Genomic DNA, 19,702 nt, shown 5'->3' on the forward strand with positions numbered 1-19,702 from the left:
TGAACTTCTAATTAACACGAAGTTAGTTGGATTACCCGATTTTTTTCTTCAAGTTATGTTACATAGAAAAATATAGATTTCTGTTGAAAATTATCTCCTCGATCTCTATAATTAATTAATTTATTACATTAATAAATATGGAATTAAACATCTCGTTTACAGATCAAATTTTGTAAATTAATTTTCTATTATTATCATCCAGGAGGTGTCAACAAATTGTTCTGAATTACCGAAAATTCATTCCTGGTGGTGCCATCTATCGGATTCGTCGCAACAATATTTATAGAAACCTGTGGTAATTTAACAAATTTTATTGTTGCTGATTATTTAATTCTTAAATTTAATTTAGTTTTGAATTAAGAAATATCATTTTTTTTTGTCAATTTTGACAAATTTAAAACGACACCTGTCATTTTTAGATTAACAATATTTACGAACGTTATGTATAGGCGAATGGATTATTATTTATCATCAAAAGTGAGTAAAAAAAATAGTATTATTAAAATTTATTAGAAGAGATCTTACAAATTAAGCGTAACAACAATATTTATTGATAAAAACACATCGAAATCGTTTTCGCGCCTTACGATTTGAACATGACGCTTCTTCTTACCTGCGTTTTGGCGGGGCGGTTATTTGTGAGAAAGAACCTCACTATAACAGCCGCCATGTTTCCGATCCCCATGCAGTGAAAGTGTCAATGAGATGTTTAGTTTTATAAGTGTTACGTTTTTAATAGTTTCAACGTTTTAACCGTTTTAAACGCGAAATGGCCACCGAGAACGATCTTAGTTTCGGCAATGAAAGTGTTTCGCCGGAGGAATCCGCATCTAATAAGGTAATTAAGAGTGTGCTCAGTATTCGCGCGTTACTTTTCTCTAAAAATAGCAACGTTCGTTTTAAAAAGATCCTTTTTTACAGTTCACAGAGAAAGTACACACACCGTACAAATTGTATTTACTTATTATTAAACGTAAATAACATTATTGGGTCATATTTGAAGAAATTGAGTTTCTTCCTTTTTATTGGAATATACATGATTTTACCGAAATTCATCATGATATCCCACATTATGTTTCTTGTTTAAGGTTAATCACATTGGTTTATATTTTAATATGTTAAAGCATTGGAAGTGTATATTTTTATTAAAAATAGTTTGTGTCTATGTAGGTTATGTTCAACATGGTTAAGTATTTCAGTAAGTTTTTCTTTATTATCTAAAAACACATCAAATTGAGGTTTTATTTTAGTTGTAATGAGTGTTTGGACCTTTTTATGTTCATTGAGAATAAATTCATCAATATTTTAAAAATTACATAACTATTGTAAGTCAACGTTATGAACAAATGAGATTTGTTTATATGATTAGGAGGGTTTTATAGTGTATAATTTCATTTTTTATATACTAATAACGTTTCAGGGTATATAGTGGCCTTTACAAATAATAATAGGGATATTACATTAAAGAAATAAATGAAGATTATTAAGAAAATAATTCCGGTAATAGCATCTTCTAGAGAACTATCATAAATTGTATAAAATTCTGTTAAATATGCTAATTTCGGTAGGAATCTTATTTAAAAACTTTCAGATTTAATTAACCCACATTTTTTAAATATAGAGGGCTGGTTTTACAATAAATACACTTACATTGAGAACAGCTAATAAAACAATAATGTTTGTAGCATACAAACCTAATTTCCAGTTGAAAAAAACATTTATTTTGTGATCAATTATATAAAATGTGTATATATATTCTGATTACTAAGTTTTTCATTAATTCACAAAGCCTTAGTAATAAGCCTTAATAGTTTAAAGTGAAGTGTGTAGTGAAATTTTTCTACTGTGATATTGTAGGTTCTTATATCATTGGTAGCACCTCATATGGGAATTAAAGATGTAAAGAAATTTTACAAATTACATGTTCAATGTGTAAAAAATGGTGCTGTTACCAATCTCCTTAAAGGAATTAGGTGGAACTCTTTCATAAAATCCCAAGAAGAACAATACAACATCTGGGAATTTTGTAAAGCTGTGAGGTTCATAAAGAATAAAATGTGGAAATGTAAGAGTTGTAATAGGGAAAGGCGTTACCAAAGATGTGTCTAACTAAGGGACTTTGAAGAGCAAAGAAATAATATACTACTTTGAAATATTTTGTTTTGCCCTATAAACCCATAAAATTACAAAAATTATAAATAGTGTAAACAACAGAACTAGAAAGAAACAGCATTCGAACACACTGAATAGAATAGTCCTTATTCAACTAAAAGTTGTCCTGTAACATTTCTTAAATTTAATATTTTTTAGGAGTACAGTACATCTTGAAATCCAAGACATTTAAAGTCAAAAAGAAAGATTCTGATCAAAAGGAAATACCAAGAAAGAACATCAGAATGAATTTTATGTGATTTTTAAAGAAATTAATTGAATAATTACTAAAACCAAACTTACTTCTTACTCTTCGTCATTATCATTGATCTCTTCATATATAAGATGGTCTCCACTGCCATTGAGAGCGTTACTTAAGTCGCACTTCTTGAAAGATTTAACAATAATGTCGTCTTTCACTCTAGAATACTACTGTTTTGACCACTGACACACTTGTTTACATTATTTTCAAGCTCCCATCATCTATTTGTTGCGTTTCTCTCTCATAAACACTTTAAATGGTTTCTTTACCAAGACATGTTAAGGTTTCAATTGTGAAGTATGTCCTCCTGGAATAACTGCAAGCTCTGTATTTCCCTGTCTCACTTTCTCCTTCACAGAATTTTTCAAATCATTACTAAACTGATCTAGCACAAGAAAAGAACTCTTCTTCAATAAAGCACCTTTCGTTTTCTCCCACACTCTGTTAATTCATAATTTCATACCAGCCTCGTCCATCCAAGCCTTGTCATATATGTGAGCAACTATCTGGCAGTATTTCAGAAAGTTTTGGCATTGTTTTGCGCTTGTTCATTGAGCATCATTGGCATCTCTTGAAATCTGGCCTACCAAATGTTTCAGGGGAGGTTCAGCAAAACATTGTTTTGGCTGGGCAAGAAACCGTCATGCTATTGTAAAGTTTACAAAGTCTTAGCAGGAAGCCTTGATTGTTTAAAGTGAAGTGTGTAGTGAAATTTTTCCATTGTGGCATTGTAGGTTCTTATATCATTGGCAGCACTTCACATAGGTATTAAAGATGTAAAGAAATTTAACTTGCTGGTTTAATTGATGATTTTACAAATTACATGTTCAGAGTGTAAAAAATGGTGCTGTTACTAATCTTCTTAGAGGAAAGGTGTATTCAGGTACATTTTGGAGCTGAAAATCACAGGAATTGGGTGGAACTCTTTCATAAAATCCCAATAAGAACAATACAACATCTGGGAATTTTGTAAAGCTATGAGGTTCATAAAGAATAAAATGTGTAAATGTAAGGGTTGTAACAGGGAAAGGCATTATCAAAGATGTGTCTAACTAAGGGACTTTGAAGAACAAAGAAATAATATACTACTTTGAAATATTTTATTTTGCCCTATAAATCCATAAAATTACAAAATTATAAATAATGTAAACAAGAGCAATAAAAAGAAACAGCATTCAAACGCACTGAATAGAATAATAGATAATCCTTGTTCAACTAAAAGTTGTCATGTAAAATTCCTTAAATTTAATATTTTTTAGGAGTACAGTACATCTTGAAATCCCAAGATATTTATAGTCAAAAAGAAAGATTTTGATCAAAAGAAAAATACCAAGAAAGAACATCAGAATGAATTTGATGTGGTTTTTTAAGAAATTAATTGAATAAACCAACAATTACTAAAACCAAACTTACTTCTTACTCTTCGTCATTATCATGTTCTTTTCATATATAAGATGGTCTCCACTGCCATTGAGAGTGTGACTTAAGTCACACTTCTTGAAAGATTTAACAATAATGTCGTCTCTCACTCTAGAATACTACTGTTTTGTCCACTGACACACTTGTTTACATTGTTTTCAAGCTCCCATCATCTATTTGTTGCGTTTCCCTCTCATAAACACTTTAAATGGTTTCTTTACCAAGACATGTTAAGGTTTCAATTGTGCAGTATGTCCTGGAATAACAGCAAGCTCCGTATTTGCCTGTCTCAATTTCTCTTTCACAGAATTTTTCAAATGATTACTAAACTGATCTAGCACAAGAAGAGAACTCTTCTTCAATAAAGCACCTTTCCTTCTCTCCCACACTCTCTTAATTCATAATTTCATACTAGCCTTGTCCATATATTGTCATATATGTGAACAACAATCTGGCAGTATTTCAGAAAGTTTTATCATTGTTTTACGCTTGATCATTGAGCATCATTGGCATCTCTCAAAATCAGGCCTACCAAATGTTTCAGAGGAGGTTCAACAAAACGTGGTTTTGGCTGGGCAAGAAACCGTCATGTTATTATAAAGTGTATTCTGTCGAATTTGGACATTAGTGAATCAACGGTTCACAAAATTTTAAAACCCGCAAAATATCATTCCTATAAGGTGATTACCAAGTTTCTCATTAATTTACAAAGTCTTAGCAAGAAGCCTTGATTGTTTAAAGTGAAGTGTGTAGTGAAACTTTTCCACTGTGGCATTGTAGGTTCTTATATCATTGGTAGCACCTCACATAGGTATTAAAGATGTAAAGAAATTTAACTTGCGGGATTAATTGATGATTTTACAAATTACATGTTCAGAGTGTAAGAAATGGTGCTGTTACCAATCTTCTTAAAGGAAAGGTGTATTCAGGTACATTTTGGAGCTGAAAATCACAGGAATTGGGTGGAACTCTTTCATAAAATCCCAATAAGAACAATACAACATCTGAGAATTTTGTAAAGCTATGAGGTTCATAAAGAATAAAATGTGGAAATGTATGGGTTGTAATAGGGAAAGGTATTACCAAAGATGTAACTAACGTCGTCTCTCACTCTAGACCACTACTGTTTTGTTCACTTACACGCTTGTTTTATTGTTTTCAAGTTCCCATCATCCATTTGTTGCATTTCTCTCTCATATACTCTTTAAATAGTTTATTTATCGAGACATCATGAGGTTTGAATTGTGAAGTATGTCCTCCCGGAATAACAGCAAGCTTTGTATTTCCCTGTCTCAATTTCTCTTTCACAGAATTTTTCAAATGATTACTAAACTGATCTAGCACAAGAAGAGAACTCTTCTCCAATAAAGCAGCTTTCCTTCTCCCCTATACTCTGTTAATTTATAATTTCATACCAGCCTCGTCCATCCAACCCTTGTCATTTTGGTATTGTTTTGCGCTTGAAAATGATCATTGGCATCTCTCGAAGTCTGGCTCACCAAATGTTTCAGGGGAGGTTCAACAAAACGTGGTTTTGGCTGGGCAAGAAACCCTCATGTTATGGTTCACAAAATTTGAAAACCTATAACAATTCCTATAAAGTGAACCTCATTCACGACCAATGGAGTCGTTGTTTTTGTAACACCAATTTTGCAACGACAACGAAGATTTTGTCAAAAGCATAATTTTTACCGACTAGGGAATATTTACAGTGGACAAGTAAATAGACAAAATTGTCTGTATGGGGCTACCCAAAATCCAAATTAGCCAAGAAAGTCGCACAGCCAATATCCGCAAAAGATTTGAGGAAACCTTAAGTGGTGTGAGATGTTTGGATTTTTTCGAAACGATCATATGCATATATGCGCTACTTTACGGACACTCTATAATTTTGGTCGGCTCTTTTCGGAATGTTGGTTATTATACTCTTTATGTGTTTCTAATGCATTCTTGTTGATATAACGAATGTTTAAAAATATTGCATATCGATAAACAACAGTTCGCAATATCCTATATGGAGATTGTGATGCCATATGAACAAAATTGAGATGATTGGTACTACCTAATCCTTCCGAGAGACTTGGACAAAAGTGAACAGGATTTCTAAAGAATATAGAATTTTGTAATCTTTGTAGCTGCCATTGGTGAAAAACATGTAGTTACGGACAAACCAGAAACGCCCGACAAATTATACCTGAGTAGCTTGATGAAATTGTACTTGCTACATGTACTTACTATTGCACTGAAAGTGACGATGACAACCTGTAGAAGGATTCAGAGATGTATCAGAAATAGCTGGATCTGAAGCCGGTTCAGAGTAAACGTAATTTTTAGGAAAGGCAATATATATCAAATAAATAATCTTCTTTATACAGATCTCCAACATGATCGCTGACTTCTTAATAAAAAGAGCGACGCGCCCACTTATTAATTATAGACCCTATCTAGAGAATATAAAAATTAAAAATTGTTCAATATATGCGGGAAGCTACAGTTATTACTTATTACTTTTTTTTGTTTTAGTGTTAATTGTCTCTAACCTGTTGCTTGTTCTATTTAATAAATTATCGTGACACATATATTACACAGTCAATCTTGTTTATGAAGCAGTCTTCTGCAACAATGGTCCTATTTATCGTAATAGTTGTAGAACTTTAAGGGTGAACAAATATTATTACTTAAATACTTTAAATAAGATCAACAACTAAGAAAATGTTTCCGTGTCCTCTTGCACCTTTATGTTATAACTACTGCCACTATTGTACTATGACTATTTGCATACTCTACAGGCTTAGTAAATATTGTAAATCCTGTATTTTAACAACCATGTATAGAGATCAATTCTGGCTACTATAATATTGTCCTTCTTATGTATTTAGTTGGAAGGTATAGTATTCTTAAATCATGTAAAATGTACATTTTGCTTTCTACACAAAAATGGTTAATAGTAATTGCATTGTGATACTATGTTTCAATTCCTTCACATCATATACTAAATTATTGCTAATATTTTTCAATAGACAGAAGGATATTTTGTGCACAATTTTCTTGACTTGTTCTTGTAATTTTTATTTTTCTAAGTAGTAGGTGTCAACTACTATTTCATGGTTTTAAAATTTTACTCAAGTTTGTCAAAAAGGAATATATGATCGTACTTTAAATATTATGTCGTTTCTATTAATGTGTCTTTTTGCTATTATACTATATTAACGATGTAACAGCATAGAGATTGCTGTCAATACATGTAGGAATTTTTTATAACCACTAAATAATAAAACTTCTATAAAATACCAAAGTATTTTTTATGCAAACAATTTGCTTTGCTCTAATTATGATAAATAATGTTTTGATAGAGAGCAGAGACTTATTATTTTCTGATATCATTACACTATAGGTACACGATTTATTTCTTTGTCCACTTTAGCCTTTTTGTAAACTTTTTCATAAATAACAAACTTTTTGTAGTTTCAATTCACAATAAATGGTACAAATATAGATTTTTTTCAAATTATTGTTAAATTTTAGAACGCTTTTTAAATTTTTTTTCCATATTTTTAGTAATTAGAATACTAGTCATTAATTGAATCACTTATTGCTGAAACAACCTAAGTTATTTTTTGGCCATTTTGAGTTATCCATGTAAACATACAGTTTTGACCATTCCCCATTGTTTGGTGCTGAAAGAACTTATGTGCTGATAACTGTTACCGAATTACAGCCTTGTCGCCACTGCCGTTTACTGCTGAAACAGCATAAGTCGTCAACTTAGGTTGTGTCTGTTACAAACGATGGTCTGGCGTGCCACGCCGTGCTCAAACTTAACCTCAAAATAAGTTCGCACTGATTATCGTTTTTCAAATTTAATTATTATGAACGGTAATAAAGCAAGTTGTTCTCGTGACAAAGACAATATACCTATAGAACCTGCAAAAAAGCGTCGTAAAGGTGTTAGAAATTATAATAATTATCAAAGAAATTTTATAAGGAATGCTCGTGTCTCCGGAATAGAATACATTAATTACAAGAAGAAAGTTGTGAAGGCAAAGTGTATTGGAGCTAGATGCTAGTAAGTACTATTTGAGATATATTTGGATTGCTATTTTAGCGTTAACACATTCGGTACATTCTTATTATTTTTAGTTGTCAAATGAAATTCTTTGACATTATAAGTGATGCACAGAAGAAGTTAATTTTTACAACATTTTATAGTGTGAAATCAAAAACTGAGCAAAACATTTATCTGCAAAGGCTGCTACAAGCTACAACTGTAGCCAAAAGTCGAAAACGCAAGGAAAATAAGAAGAATAGAAATAGATCGTTTCTACATTTTGTTAATATCGAAGAAAAAAGAATAAAGGTTGTCAAGGAGCCAGTATTCATGGTATTAGCTTGGAACGAATTAAAAAAATTAAGCGTTTACTTGTGATAAACGGGTACAAATATTAAAGGAAATACCATTAAAGAAAGTGTAAGAGAACTTGTTAGAATTCATATCTTGTCATTCCCAGTTAAAGAATCTCATTATTCTGGAAAGGCTTAATATAAAAACAATTTTCATTAAGTTCTTTCATGACAATTTTAGTTTGGATTTTGGCCGTCCCCAAGTAGACGCATGCAACAAGTGTGAGGAATTAGCCCTCAAAATCAAGAGTCCATCTCTAGGAGATAATGTAAAAAGAGCCGCTGTTGCTGAAAATGTTATTCATGACGAGCGAAGAAGTTCTACAATGCTTTAAAAACGACTGCAGAAGAATGTAAAGAACGACGAGATCTTGCTGCTATTGCATTTGATTACATGCAGAATCTACAACTGCCACAGATCCCTGTACAAGATCTGTTTTACCTACTCCAATTAAGTGTAAGTGTGTAAAGACAAACAAATTCTTTTTTTATATTTACCATGAGGGTGTAGCTGCAAAAGGCCCTAATGAAGTCATTCATAATGGAGTATATAGTAAAGTACGTTTCTTTTGATGTAAAAGAACTCCAATTGTTTTCTGATAATTGTCCAGGGCAAAACTAGAATCATTGCATAATAAGAGCATGCATGGCGTTAACTGAAAGTGGAAGGTTTCAAAAAGTGCAGCAGTATTACCCCTTGCGAGGCCCTGTGACAGAGATTTTGGAGTCATTAAAAAGGCTTACGGAATGTTGACCGAGTTTATGATGTCCATGTATTCACTGAACTTATTATAACTTTTAGTGCTAAAAACGCTTTTATTGTAAAGGAAGTTGCAACAGAATATATAGATTATACAAACTGGTGGCCAAAATACTACAAGGCTAAATGTGCTTTTGATGAAACTGAAAAACATTCTAGAAATGAAAGAATTCCATTTTCATTGACAAAATTTCACCATTTTGTTCATGAAGCAACAAATCCTGGCATTGTTTAGGAGGTCAGTGAATATATTAATGGATTCATTTGGAACACCTTTAAGCTGACTCATCCCAAAAGAGCAAAGAATATCTAGATACAATTGCTAAAACAAAAAGCTTACAATGATAACTTACCAATCTTAGAAACAAAACTTTAAAATATCAAAACATTGCTTCAATGGGTAGAAGACGATTATAAATAATTTTACGAAGAAATTCTTGAAAATACCAAGATCAAGGAGCCCAAACAGAACAAAACTAAGTAATTATGCTAATGTGAACTTTTGTTCTTTCGTCTGAAATAAAATTTTGAATACATAAAAAAAGAATTTTTAGTCTATTAAAACAAATGAAATATCGTTATTTTGCTTCTATATTACCTAAAGTACCAACCCGGTTTTGTAAAGTATTAAAATTTTCTAAAAAGTGACTTAAGTAGTTTCAGTAATCAGCGATTCGATATGTTTTTACTTATTCATAACAGATTTTGTTTTGTTAACTTAATTACAATGTCTCTAATTTCGTGTTTTGTTTCTTTACAATTATGAACGATTGTAGAGACGTAGATTTGGTTGCAACCCAATCTAGAATATTGCAGTTTGCATTCCAACACGTATTTAGGTATTCAAACATGTTCTAATATTTAGTATTTTTATCTGTGTACCTTGTGAAAAGAACTGATAAATTAAACTTACTGCACGTAGCGATTGAAAAAATAATTTACTCTTAGTCTTTTTCTTTAAAGAACTCGAGAATTTTCATAAAACTTATAATTGTTCAATAATTTAAATTTAAGTTTGTTTTTTGCCAGTTTAGTGGAAGTGATCAACAAATTTTGAATTATTCCAAATGTTTTTGGATAATAAATACTTTTAATTTAGAATTAAATACAATTCTTTTTTCAAAATATACAAAATCTTATTCGTCGTATTTTCAACTAAATAGTTCTGTATAACTCTTTATAAAATATTTCACATTTTATAAAAGTTTAACTTTAACTCATAATTTAATAATATTTTATCTATCAATAACAAATTTTATACATTTTAGACACTTATTTTTAACCACTAATTCATTTATGCTTTTTTTTTATATTAATTTATAAAAATTCTTAAACGAATTTCTTTTTCAGTCTTTCGTTAAGAAAGTAACATCGCGAGTTTCGGGCTTTTTACCATCATCTCTAAGCAAGTGGTTTGCCGGTACAGAATCTACAGTAGTAAGACCACGCGATGAAACGGACGATGACGACGAAACCCTCCGCATTCAACCACCTACGAAAAAAGCGAAAACCAACGAGCCAGCTATGTCTTCAATGGCAACGTCTCTTTACATGAACAACCATCGCAACGCCCGACATTTATTCGTAGCGCCTAGAGCTGAAATCGATCGCACTAAGAACAACAATAACAATAATAATGCGAATTGCATAAAGTTTCCCGAACCCGTTGCCGGTCCTTCAGGGTATTCCATGGCTAAGACGAATACACCGACGGCGACTAAAGCCTCCTTGAACATGAGTACAATAAAAACAACTTCTGGCGAGGTGCGGAACTATGACTATAATTCGGATAGTGGCGAGTCTACTAGTGGATATTCGTCTATGAGGGTGGGTAGTAAGGAAATGGTTGCTGAGAGCAGTGAATATGTTAAGAAGAAAACTATGATATCACCAGAAAAGTGTAAAACGTTATTTAATACACGTGAGTTGATTAATTTTTGCTTATTTTAATGTGTAATTTTGTATTATAATGTGAGATTATTTTAATATGTAACTTTATAATAATTTAATTATTATTCTGTTCACCTCTACTGAGATTTGGATGTATTTTGGTCTTTACATGTTTTTTTCTGAAGAAGCCTTATCAAAGATTAACACTAAAAGTTTTCTTAAATTAACAAAAGCTGTTCAAATATTTATTTTATTGGGAAACTATTAAGTATGACCTAATCATTTATTTATCTTTACTGCACATACATCTGTCGCTTTTACACAGCTCCTTTTAGCAATTTGACTATATCCCTTGGCCTCCACAAACCTCCAAACTTCAGACATGAACTCCAAACTCTCTATTCAATGAGACTTATTTTAGTTATAAAATAATTTGATCTTTATCTATTGCATTTTGTTTGTCAGTTTTTGTTTCAATTTACCAAAAGGTAAATCTCATATTTTACTCAATTTCCGGTTTTTCATTGTTGTTTGTTATGACTCGTTTCAGATAACATAACCAAACAATTAGTACCTAAACTGTTGGACGTGACGTGTTCTTATTACTACGTCTTCAATCAAGAGAACTTTGTTTATCAAGAGACCGACTTTGTTCTAAACGATATGAATTATTATCGATTACAATTTGTTGCAGTATGACCCCAGATTTGTCAATTATCAGTTGAATGGAACGACCTTCCATTTGTGGGTGTTATCTTTATCTTCAAAGTATACATCTTTTTGTACTTTTTCCTGTATCATTTTCAATTTCGATTGTGTGTTACAAATGTCTGAATACTGAAAGGTTGTAAATATTTCTAAAAGTAAATTTGATACTTCTTCTTCTATTTTGTTCCTAAGCTGTCCATATTGATAGAATCTAATAAGATGATCTTGATAAGCAACCATAAATTTATATTACACCGAGTCCTATCACATTGTGAACGTCATGGAGTATATAAAGTATTTCCTCAGGAATTGAAGAATGTTTAATAACATTACTCTTTTTAATAAGCTAATCAGCTTTTCTAAGTATCTCCTATTAACTACATTGATCTTCCTTGATAATCTTCCAGTATTGTTCAGTTTACTTTTAGATGGTTTTACGTTTTGTATAATTTTAAAATATGCACACTTTCTATCATCAACAACATCGTGAACAGTGGTTGACTAATACAAGTCATATGTGCCTATGTGTCATGCACACAAATTTATTAAATTGCCTGATCCTTTTAATTATTAATCATAATGACTGAACAATTTAAATATTTCCTTAAGTCAAATATTCATATAACGACGATTCATATAACGATAAATTTAAATTTAAAGTTCAGTTTTACCACCTCTTGATAAATGAGAGCGCTTAAAACCGCCGTAACCATGGTAATTATCCCCTCTATACTTTATAAGGAGGATGGTAAAAGTGGGCCTAAGTAAGTTTGTGAAATAAATCAGTATACTGCTGTTACAAACCTTAGTTTATACCATTAAAGTTTTAGATTATAGATAGGTGTACACTCAAATGTTCGCTGTAAAGACTTAATAGTTTGTGACATTAACAACTAAAAGCGCATGATTAGTGTTTATGATTTGTGTCTTGGCAAGGATGTTTTAATTAATATGTTTTAGAAGATTGCACAGCATCACATTTCAAGAATGAATCATATAAAAAAGAACAAAGTTTGTACCAGTAATTAACATACGAAATGAATGTTTTTGAGCTGTGAAGTATACCTTTATTGTATAAAACGAATCTTAGGAATTCATCACTAGATCAATTAACCGGCCATTATTTATCAATTTTTATATTATTTGATGAAAGATGGTAACGCAAAAAGCCATTGTTTTTGTATCATATTTAGAAATAAAGTGTCAGAGGTGTTAACGATTGACATTTCTTTTTACATATGGAAAATGAGTCTTGACTGAGTTACTAGGGTAGAGACTTGGAGTAAAAAGTATATCTTCAATTATATCAAAAACGAAAAATGTTGCTCAAAGAAGACCTTCATATTGATATAGCATACATAAGCCAGGAGTTTAAACTACCCCTACTCTTTTATTAACTTAAAACTACTCGTCGATTTTCTTAACGTTTAGTACACATTTTTTAGCACAATTGAAAATGTCGCAATGTGTACCATACCAATATAGAAAGGGTATTTGTTTTTTATAAGCTTAATAGTTTTCATACATTTTTCCACTTATCATCATAAATTACATTTGATACTTCAATGCACTAATTCTGTGACTGTTCAAACAAATCACTTTCATCAGCCAAAATTATTTGTGTCGAATCGATGTTGGAAGGAATATTTACACCCTGAGCATATTTCTTAGTGATATCTGTTAATAACATTTTAGTAAACCAAGCAATGATTAATATCGTTAGAAGCATTTTCATTTGTAGCCAATTTTCTTCCAAATTCGTGTTCTTCGCGGATAATTTTAGCCGTAAATGTAATTGATTCAAATTATTCATCCAGATCATTGCTACAATTACTACCTTTAACAGCCATTAATTCGGCATTATCTCTTTCAATAAAATTGTTGAAACCCGCCCCACTTAAGGAATGCACCTATTGTACTACCTGAGAATATCCATTGCTTCCAAAAGTCATTGTGCTTCTTTTATTGCTTAATTGCGTGTATGATACAGTAATATGTATCATATTATATAGTAATATGTAACATTTTTGCAAGTATTAATAACTGTTAAATATTGTTTATTTTCTATTTGTTGTAAAATGTGCATGAAGGGTCTTTTTATATACATAGATATAGACGGCCTTATAGTAAAAATATGTCATTGTTCACAATCAAAGGTCGCATGATAATGCCACTTATAATGCCATAAATATCATATACTTTTTAATTCAGGTAGAATGTTACATAGCGTTAAAAATTGTTCCTTTTGATCATAACCAGTATGTTTTCAAAATTTATTATTTTTGTATGTATCTATGTAGGAAAGGGTCTAGGTCGCAACGGGCCCCAAATTATTATTTAATACTTTGTTTAAACCTTATGAGAGCAAAAACGTGTAAGAAAAGTGCTGCGTAATAACACGTGAGAAAACTTTTATCCCGGCATATTGAAATAGCATTTGCGCAAACTTTAAACCAATATTGTAGCGATTTCGGTGTGACCATTTTGGCGTTTATGCCGTTTTGGCTTGACAGTGACGACTTGTTGAGACGAAAAGTAATTTAACAACACATTCGCTACCACATTGTTCTTATGGGGCCAACACAAAGGTTACCTTCAATTACTAACTAATTGTCAATTAAGTTTTTTCGTCAACTCCGGATGGAGAACGCTTCGTCGAGTTAACTAAAGCGGACCATACACGACGACTCTTGCGGCGTCGAATGCAGCGACGCCAAGAGTCGAACCACATGAAGCATTCTGTGTAGGGAAGCGTCAGGACTCGTGCGACGGCATCGGCAGCAACGACGGATTCTAGACCGTGGCAGGCTCCGGTGCCTTGCAAGAGTCAACATATATGGGATTGCGACGTGCATACGACACCAAAAGTATTGCTTTAGTTTGTTTGCAATTTATAGGTTTATATAGAATGTACCCATGTTTATGGGACTCAAAATCAAAAAATTATATCAACAAAAACTTAAAAACTACCGCCATAAATGAGCTTGTAAAATTGTCTAGCAGTATTTAGCTTTCTGCTAGCAATATTTAATCTTCTACAAGCAGTATTAGTATTCTGGAACCAATTTGTAGTCTATTGGTAGCAGTACCTATCCTTGTATAAACAATATCTATCTTTTTAAGCAATTTGTAGTATTGTATAGGTAGTATTTATCTTCCGCAAGGAATTTTTAGTCCTCTATAGGAAGTATTTAGTCTTCTGCAAGCAGTATTAGTATTTTGGAACTAATTCGTTGGGTATTGGTAACAGTACCTAGCCTTCCATAGATAATCTTCTGCAAACAATTTCTAGTATTGTATAGCTAGTATTTGTCTTCCGCAAGGAGTTTTTAGTCTTCTGTCGGCAGTATTTAGTCTTCTACAAGTAGTATTGGTGTTCTGCAACCAATTTGTAGTCTATTGGTAGCAGTGCTTAGGTAGTACTCATCTTGCGCAAGGAATTTTTGCTCCTCTATAGGAAGTATTTAGTCTTCTACAAGTAGTATTGGTATTCTGCACCCAATTTCTTGGCTATTGTCTGGCCAGGTATGCATTGGTATAGGTCCGTCGATAGCGGTTAACAAAGTGCGGCACGACGCCACAAGAGACTACGTGTGTAGGCAGTTAAGCTCTGCCGCATGCGACGACTTTGGCGGCACCGCCGCAAGAGTCATCGTGTATGGGTTGCTTAACACTCGGCTAAGTTCCCAGCCGTCTTCATCCTCGCATTTCTTGTCATCCTTCGGAAACAATTTCCAACTCTGGCTAGCATGTTGGTCTTATCGTAATCTATACAGTGTCCCTTTTTGTGACAAAGCTCTGCGACTGCTGATTGTTGGATATTACGTCCAGTTTGGCTAATATAATACTTCCCACAACTGTAGCTAAAACCGGTAGACTCCCGCTTCCTTTAATAGGGATAGTTTGTCTTTAGCTGTCGGAAGAGCGTTCCGAATTTTGCTCTTCTTCAGACACCTTGCGCAATCTGCTCCGCTACATGTGAAACATAAGTGTAGCAGATAAAACTGGCTGGTGTAGTACTTATCGTGTCTTTCCTGTACTTGTTTTGTTTGGTGGCTCGCTGAATATCCCTCAGAGTGTAGCCGTTCTTCTGGAGCACATCTTCTAGAAATCCTTCTTTCTTTAAGCCGTTTTCATTGCATATCCTTTCTGCCCACCGGAACAAGGCTTGGCTCACTGATTTCTTTTGTTGTGGATAGTGACGGGACGAAGCCTGTAGATACTTGTTCGTGTGTGTCTTCTTCCGATACACTTCCAGTTCCATACCCCTATCTGTCTTCCAAATGACCAAAACATCCAAGAAAGGTAACTATTTCACAGCTTCCGTTCTACGGTAAATTTCATCGCCGGATGTTCGAGTTCAGAAGGTAGCTTTTGCTTGCTACCAAAGCTTTGGACTCTTCCTTAATGCTTCTATTTCAAACATCTCCATGTAGATGATAACAGTATGAAGTATTAAGAAACTACAAATAATTGTGCTCAAGTGGCATTTTGTGTCTCCTATATAGTTTATGAATCATCTTCTGATAAAAGTGGGTGAGAATATTAATTAATTGTTTCGTCCTTTGATCTATGACTCTCCACGCATTTAATTTGTAAGTAATACCTGATTGTTTTCCGGTCCAATTCGAAATTAATTTCAATGAAATGATATATACCATAGCGATAAAGTCTTTTTTAATAGCATGTGGTATTTATGCAACTATCCCAGAAACGAAACTGCCAAGTATTTCTAAAAAAAAAGAATGGTTTAACACCTCAGTGCATAAAAAGCTGTTTTGCGGATAATTTTTATCTTATGTTAACATAAGTGCATATTTATTATTTAAAATTAAATTGAAGTTCATTAATTAAAATAAATTTTGTTATTGTTTCAGCATCAAAATCAGATAGATCACTATTTGGTGATCGAACAATCAGCCCAGATATGAATACATCTTTAAGTACGAGACAACCGACTTTTAATAGTACCGCGTTTGCCGGTACAGCGAATTTCGTCGATCGCACACTTTCTAGCAAGCGGATTTTGGATTCGCCATTTTATAGCGGACGCACAACTTACGGAGGAGCCTCAGCGTATGGACGGCGGATGGCCGATAGATCTCACGATAGTAGCAGTGCAATAGTTAGAAACAGCATTCAAATTAAACCGGTTAATGAGAAAAAATCGGAAAGTACATCTCTTAGTAAAACCGCTAAAAGGATATTAGACACTCTAGAACAGTACACGGCGCCGGCAGAAGATGCGAAAAAAATACCAAATCCGCCGAAAAATCCTGCGAGGTATACGAATATGAATCATCCTTACGCGATTCGAGAAACAAAGGTCCCGTCCAATAGAGAATTGCAAGTTCCTACAGTTCCTGACTTACTAAAAATGAAACTAAAGGAAAAAATGCAAAACACTACGGTATCAGTTAGGAAAATAGCTAATTCATCAAAGTGTTCATTAAACACTGAAGAATATAAAATTGTGACATTAGACGAGGATAATACCTCGAAACATATGAATAAAATGAAAAACAAAATTAGTTCCGTACGAGAATCGAAACCGGAATTAAATGAAACGGTTAAAGAAGTAAAGTTACCCGATGTAAAATTACCTATTACAACTTTACCAGTCTTTAATTTTTCAATTCCCGCACCACCATCTGCTTCTAGTAGCATTATTTCTAAACCTACTGAAACAATTTCTTCCACTACTATAACAGTAAAAACCACCAAGAAGATTACTGATAAAAGTATAGAAATTAAGAAAATTGAAGAGGTTGTTAAAGAGACTGCAAAAAAGGACAATAACAGAACGGAACAAAACACATCGAAAAGTGATAAAAAAGAATTCATTAAACAGACAGAATATGTATTTTCCAATCCTAGGGTATTATCAGAAAAAGATGGTGAATGCAAAGTGTGCTTGGTTAGAAATAAAAGTGGAGAACCAAAATGTAATTCTTGTACAATTCCTTTTACCACAACCATAAATGGTACAAACGAACACACACAAAAGTATACTTACACATTTGCTGATCCTGTACCAGTTGAAGATAATAATAAAACTACTTCTAAACCTATGTTCAAAAGTGACTTATCACAATTTAAAATGAGTGTAGATAAATGGGAATGTGGAACCTGTTTGGTACGAAATAATAATAGTGAAAATACATGCATAGCCTGTGCAACACCAAAAGTTACAAATGGTTCCATTATATCTTCAACTCCAGCAACAAAAGCTTTACCAAAAATTACTTTTGGTCAATTCCAACCGCCTTCAGGTACTTGGGAATGTTCAGTGTGTATGATACGCAATAAAAATGATCGTAAAACATGTGAAGCATGTACTTCGCCAAAGCCAGTACCTAAACAAGAAAATGGTATCCAAGGAAGTCATGACACAAAATCTGTTGATAAATTTAAATTACCTATAGAACCACCTAAATATCCAGGACTTAATAACTCCGTATTTAAATCAGATTTATTGGAAAAGTTTAAACCAGCTAGTGATACTTGGGAATGTTCAGTGTGTATGGTACGTAATAAAAATGCAGTATCATCCTGTGTTGCTTGTACCACGCCTAAAAAAGAAAACGGTTTTGGCGATCAATTTAAGAAGAAAGATGATCAATGGGAGTGTGGTAGCTGTATGGTAAGAAATTCTGCTGAAAAATTGAAATGCATTTGTTGCGATGCTCCAAAACCAGGTTCGAATTCGTTAAAGAATGTTCCAAAAGAGACAACGTCGGCGGCCAGTTTTAATTTTGGAATTGTAAATAATGAAGCAGTAGGAAAAATGTTTACCTTCAATAAACCATTTGAAAATACACAACCTAAACCTCCATCACTGACTGGTTCTATTTTCGGGCAACAATCTGAATCAAAAACAGAAACACCGAAATTTATTTTTGGTATAAACCCAACAGAAACAAAAAAAGAAGTTATTGAACCTTCAAATAAAGTTGAAAAATCTGAAGAAAAAGTAGTTACTTTAACGGAAGTAATCAAACCAATCGTGACATCTCCCGAAATTACTACAAAATCGGCACCAATTATAAAACCAACATTAAATGGTGATATGAACAAAACTCCACTTTTATTCGGAAATGTTTCGAAACCTGCTGAAACTAAACCGACGTTTTCATTTGGGATATCTCCAAAACCAACTGAAACGACAGAATCGAAATCAAATCTACCAGTGGTGTCACAACCATTTGTATTTGGTAACGTAACATCAACACCATCTACAAGTTTAATAAATTTATCTTCATCCATGCCATCAATCATGTCAACAGCATCTACTTCTGCAATAGCGACCCCGACACCGCATTTTGTATTTGAAAAATCAGCTGAGAAATCAACGTTTCGAATACAACAAACTGATAAGCCATCATTTCTTTCTGTTGACTCACCTGGAAAACCGACGTTTGGTGTAACACAGCCAGTAGAGAAACCAACGTTTGGTGCAACACAACCAGTAGAGAAACCAACTTTTGGCGCAACACAACCAATAGAGAAACCAACGTTTGGCGCAACACAACCAGTAGAGAAACCAACGTTTGGTACACCATCAACAGAAAAATTAACGTTTGGAGTACCACAAACAACCGGAAAACCACCTGTATTTGGTATGCAGACGGGAAATCCAAACTTTGGCGTACAATCAGCTGGAAAACCAACGTTTGGTGTGCAGCCAACCGAAAAACCGGGTTTGTTTGGGAACGCTTCAATTAAAGCTACAACTGGATCAACTAAATTTGGATCATCTGGGGTTACCCCCCAATCGGGGATAGGCGGCTTTAATTTCGGAAGTACACCCGTTAATCAGACAGCACCGGCTCAAAATGGAACTTTTTCGTTTGGAAAACCTGCAGCTAATACGTCGACAACGACGTTTAATTTCGGGAGTCAACAGAAACCATTGCCGGGTGTTTTTAATTTTGGAAGTACTCCATCTACTTCAACGGTAAGTAGTGTTCATTTTTTTTAAATTAATTTTACGTAAAAAAATTCAAAATTTATTGCAATTGTGAGAAAACAATATAAGGGAGATACAGATTGTTTTAGGAATGTCACATACTTTAAGTATTGGTTGAAAATGTGGTTTGTCAGGGTACACA

At 33.1% G+C, this 19,702-nt stretch overlaps 1 protein-coding gene across 4 annotated transcripts in view; it reads left to right on the forward strand.

Annotated features, from left to right (window-relative positions):
* Nucleotides 1-415: 415 nt before the first annotated feature.
* Nucleotides 416-19,702, forward strand: part of LOC111418028 (Nucleoporin 153kD) — a 28,650-nt gene continuing 9,363 nt past the window's right edge. Inside the window, exons 1-3 of one of the 4 annotated variants that reach the window (XM_071198707.1) lie at nt 416-477; nt 10,344-10,914; nt 16,469-19,548. In XM_071198707.1, the coding sequence (XP_071054808.1) occupies nt 442-477; nt 10,344-10,914; nt 16,469-19,548 (3,687 nt within the window). In that variant the 5' untranslated portion in view covers nt 416-441. Of the gene's footprint in view, nt 478-645; nt 839-10,343; nt 10,915-12,393; nt 12,603-16,468; nt 19,549-19,702 lie in introns of those variants that run through there. The other 3 variants (XM_023050462.2, XM_023050465.2, XM_023050464.2) reach the window with 3 other exon arrangements.

The sequence above is a fragment of the Onthophagus taurus genome, chromosome 1 (assembly GCF_036711975.1).
Source record: "Onthophagus taurus isolate NC chromosome 1, IU_Otau_3.0, whole genome shotgun sequence".
NCBI classification, from domain to species: Eukaryota; Metazoa; Arthropoda; class Insecta; order Coleoptera; family Scarabaeidae; genus Onthophagus; species Onthophagus taurus.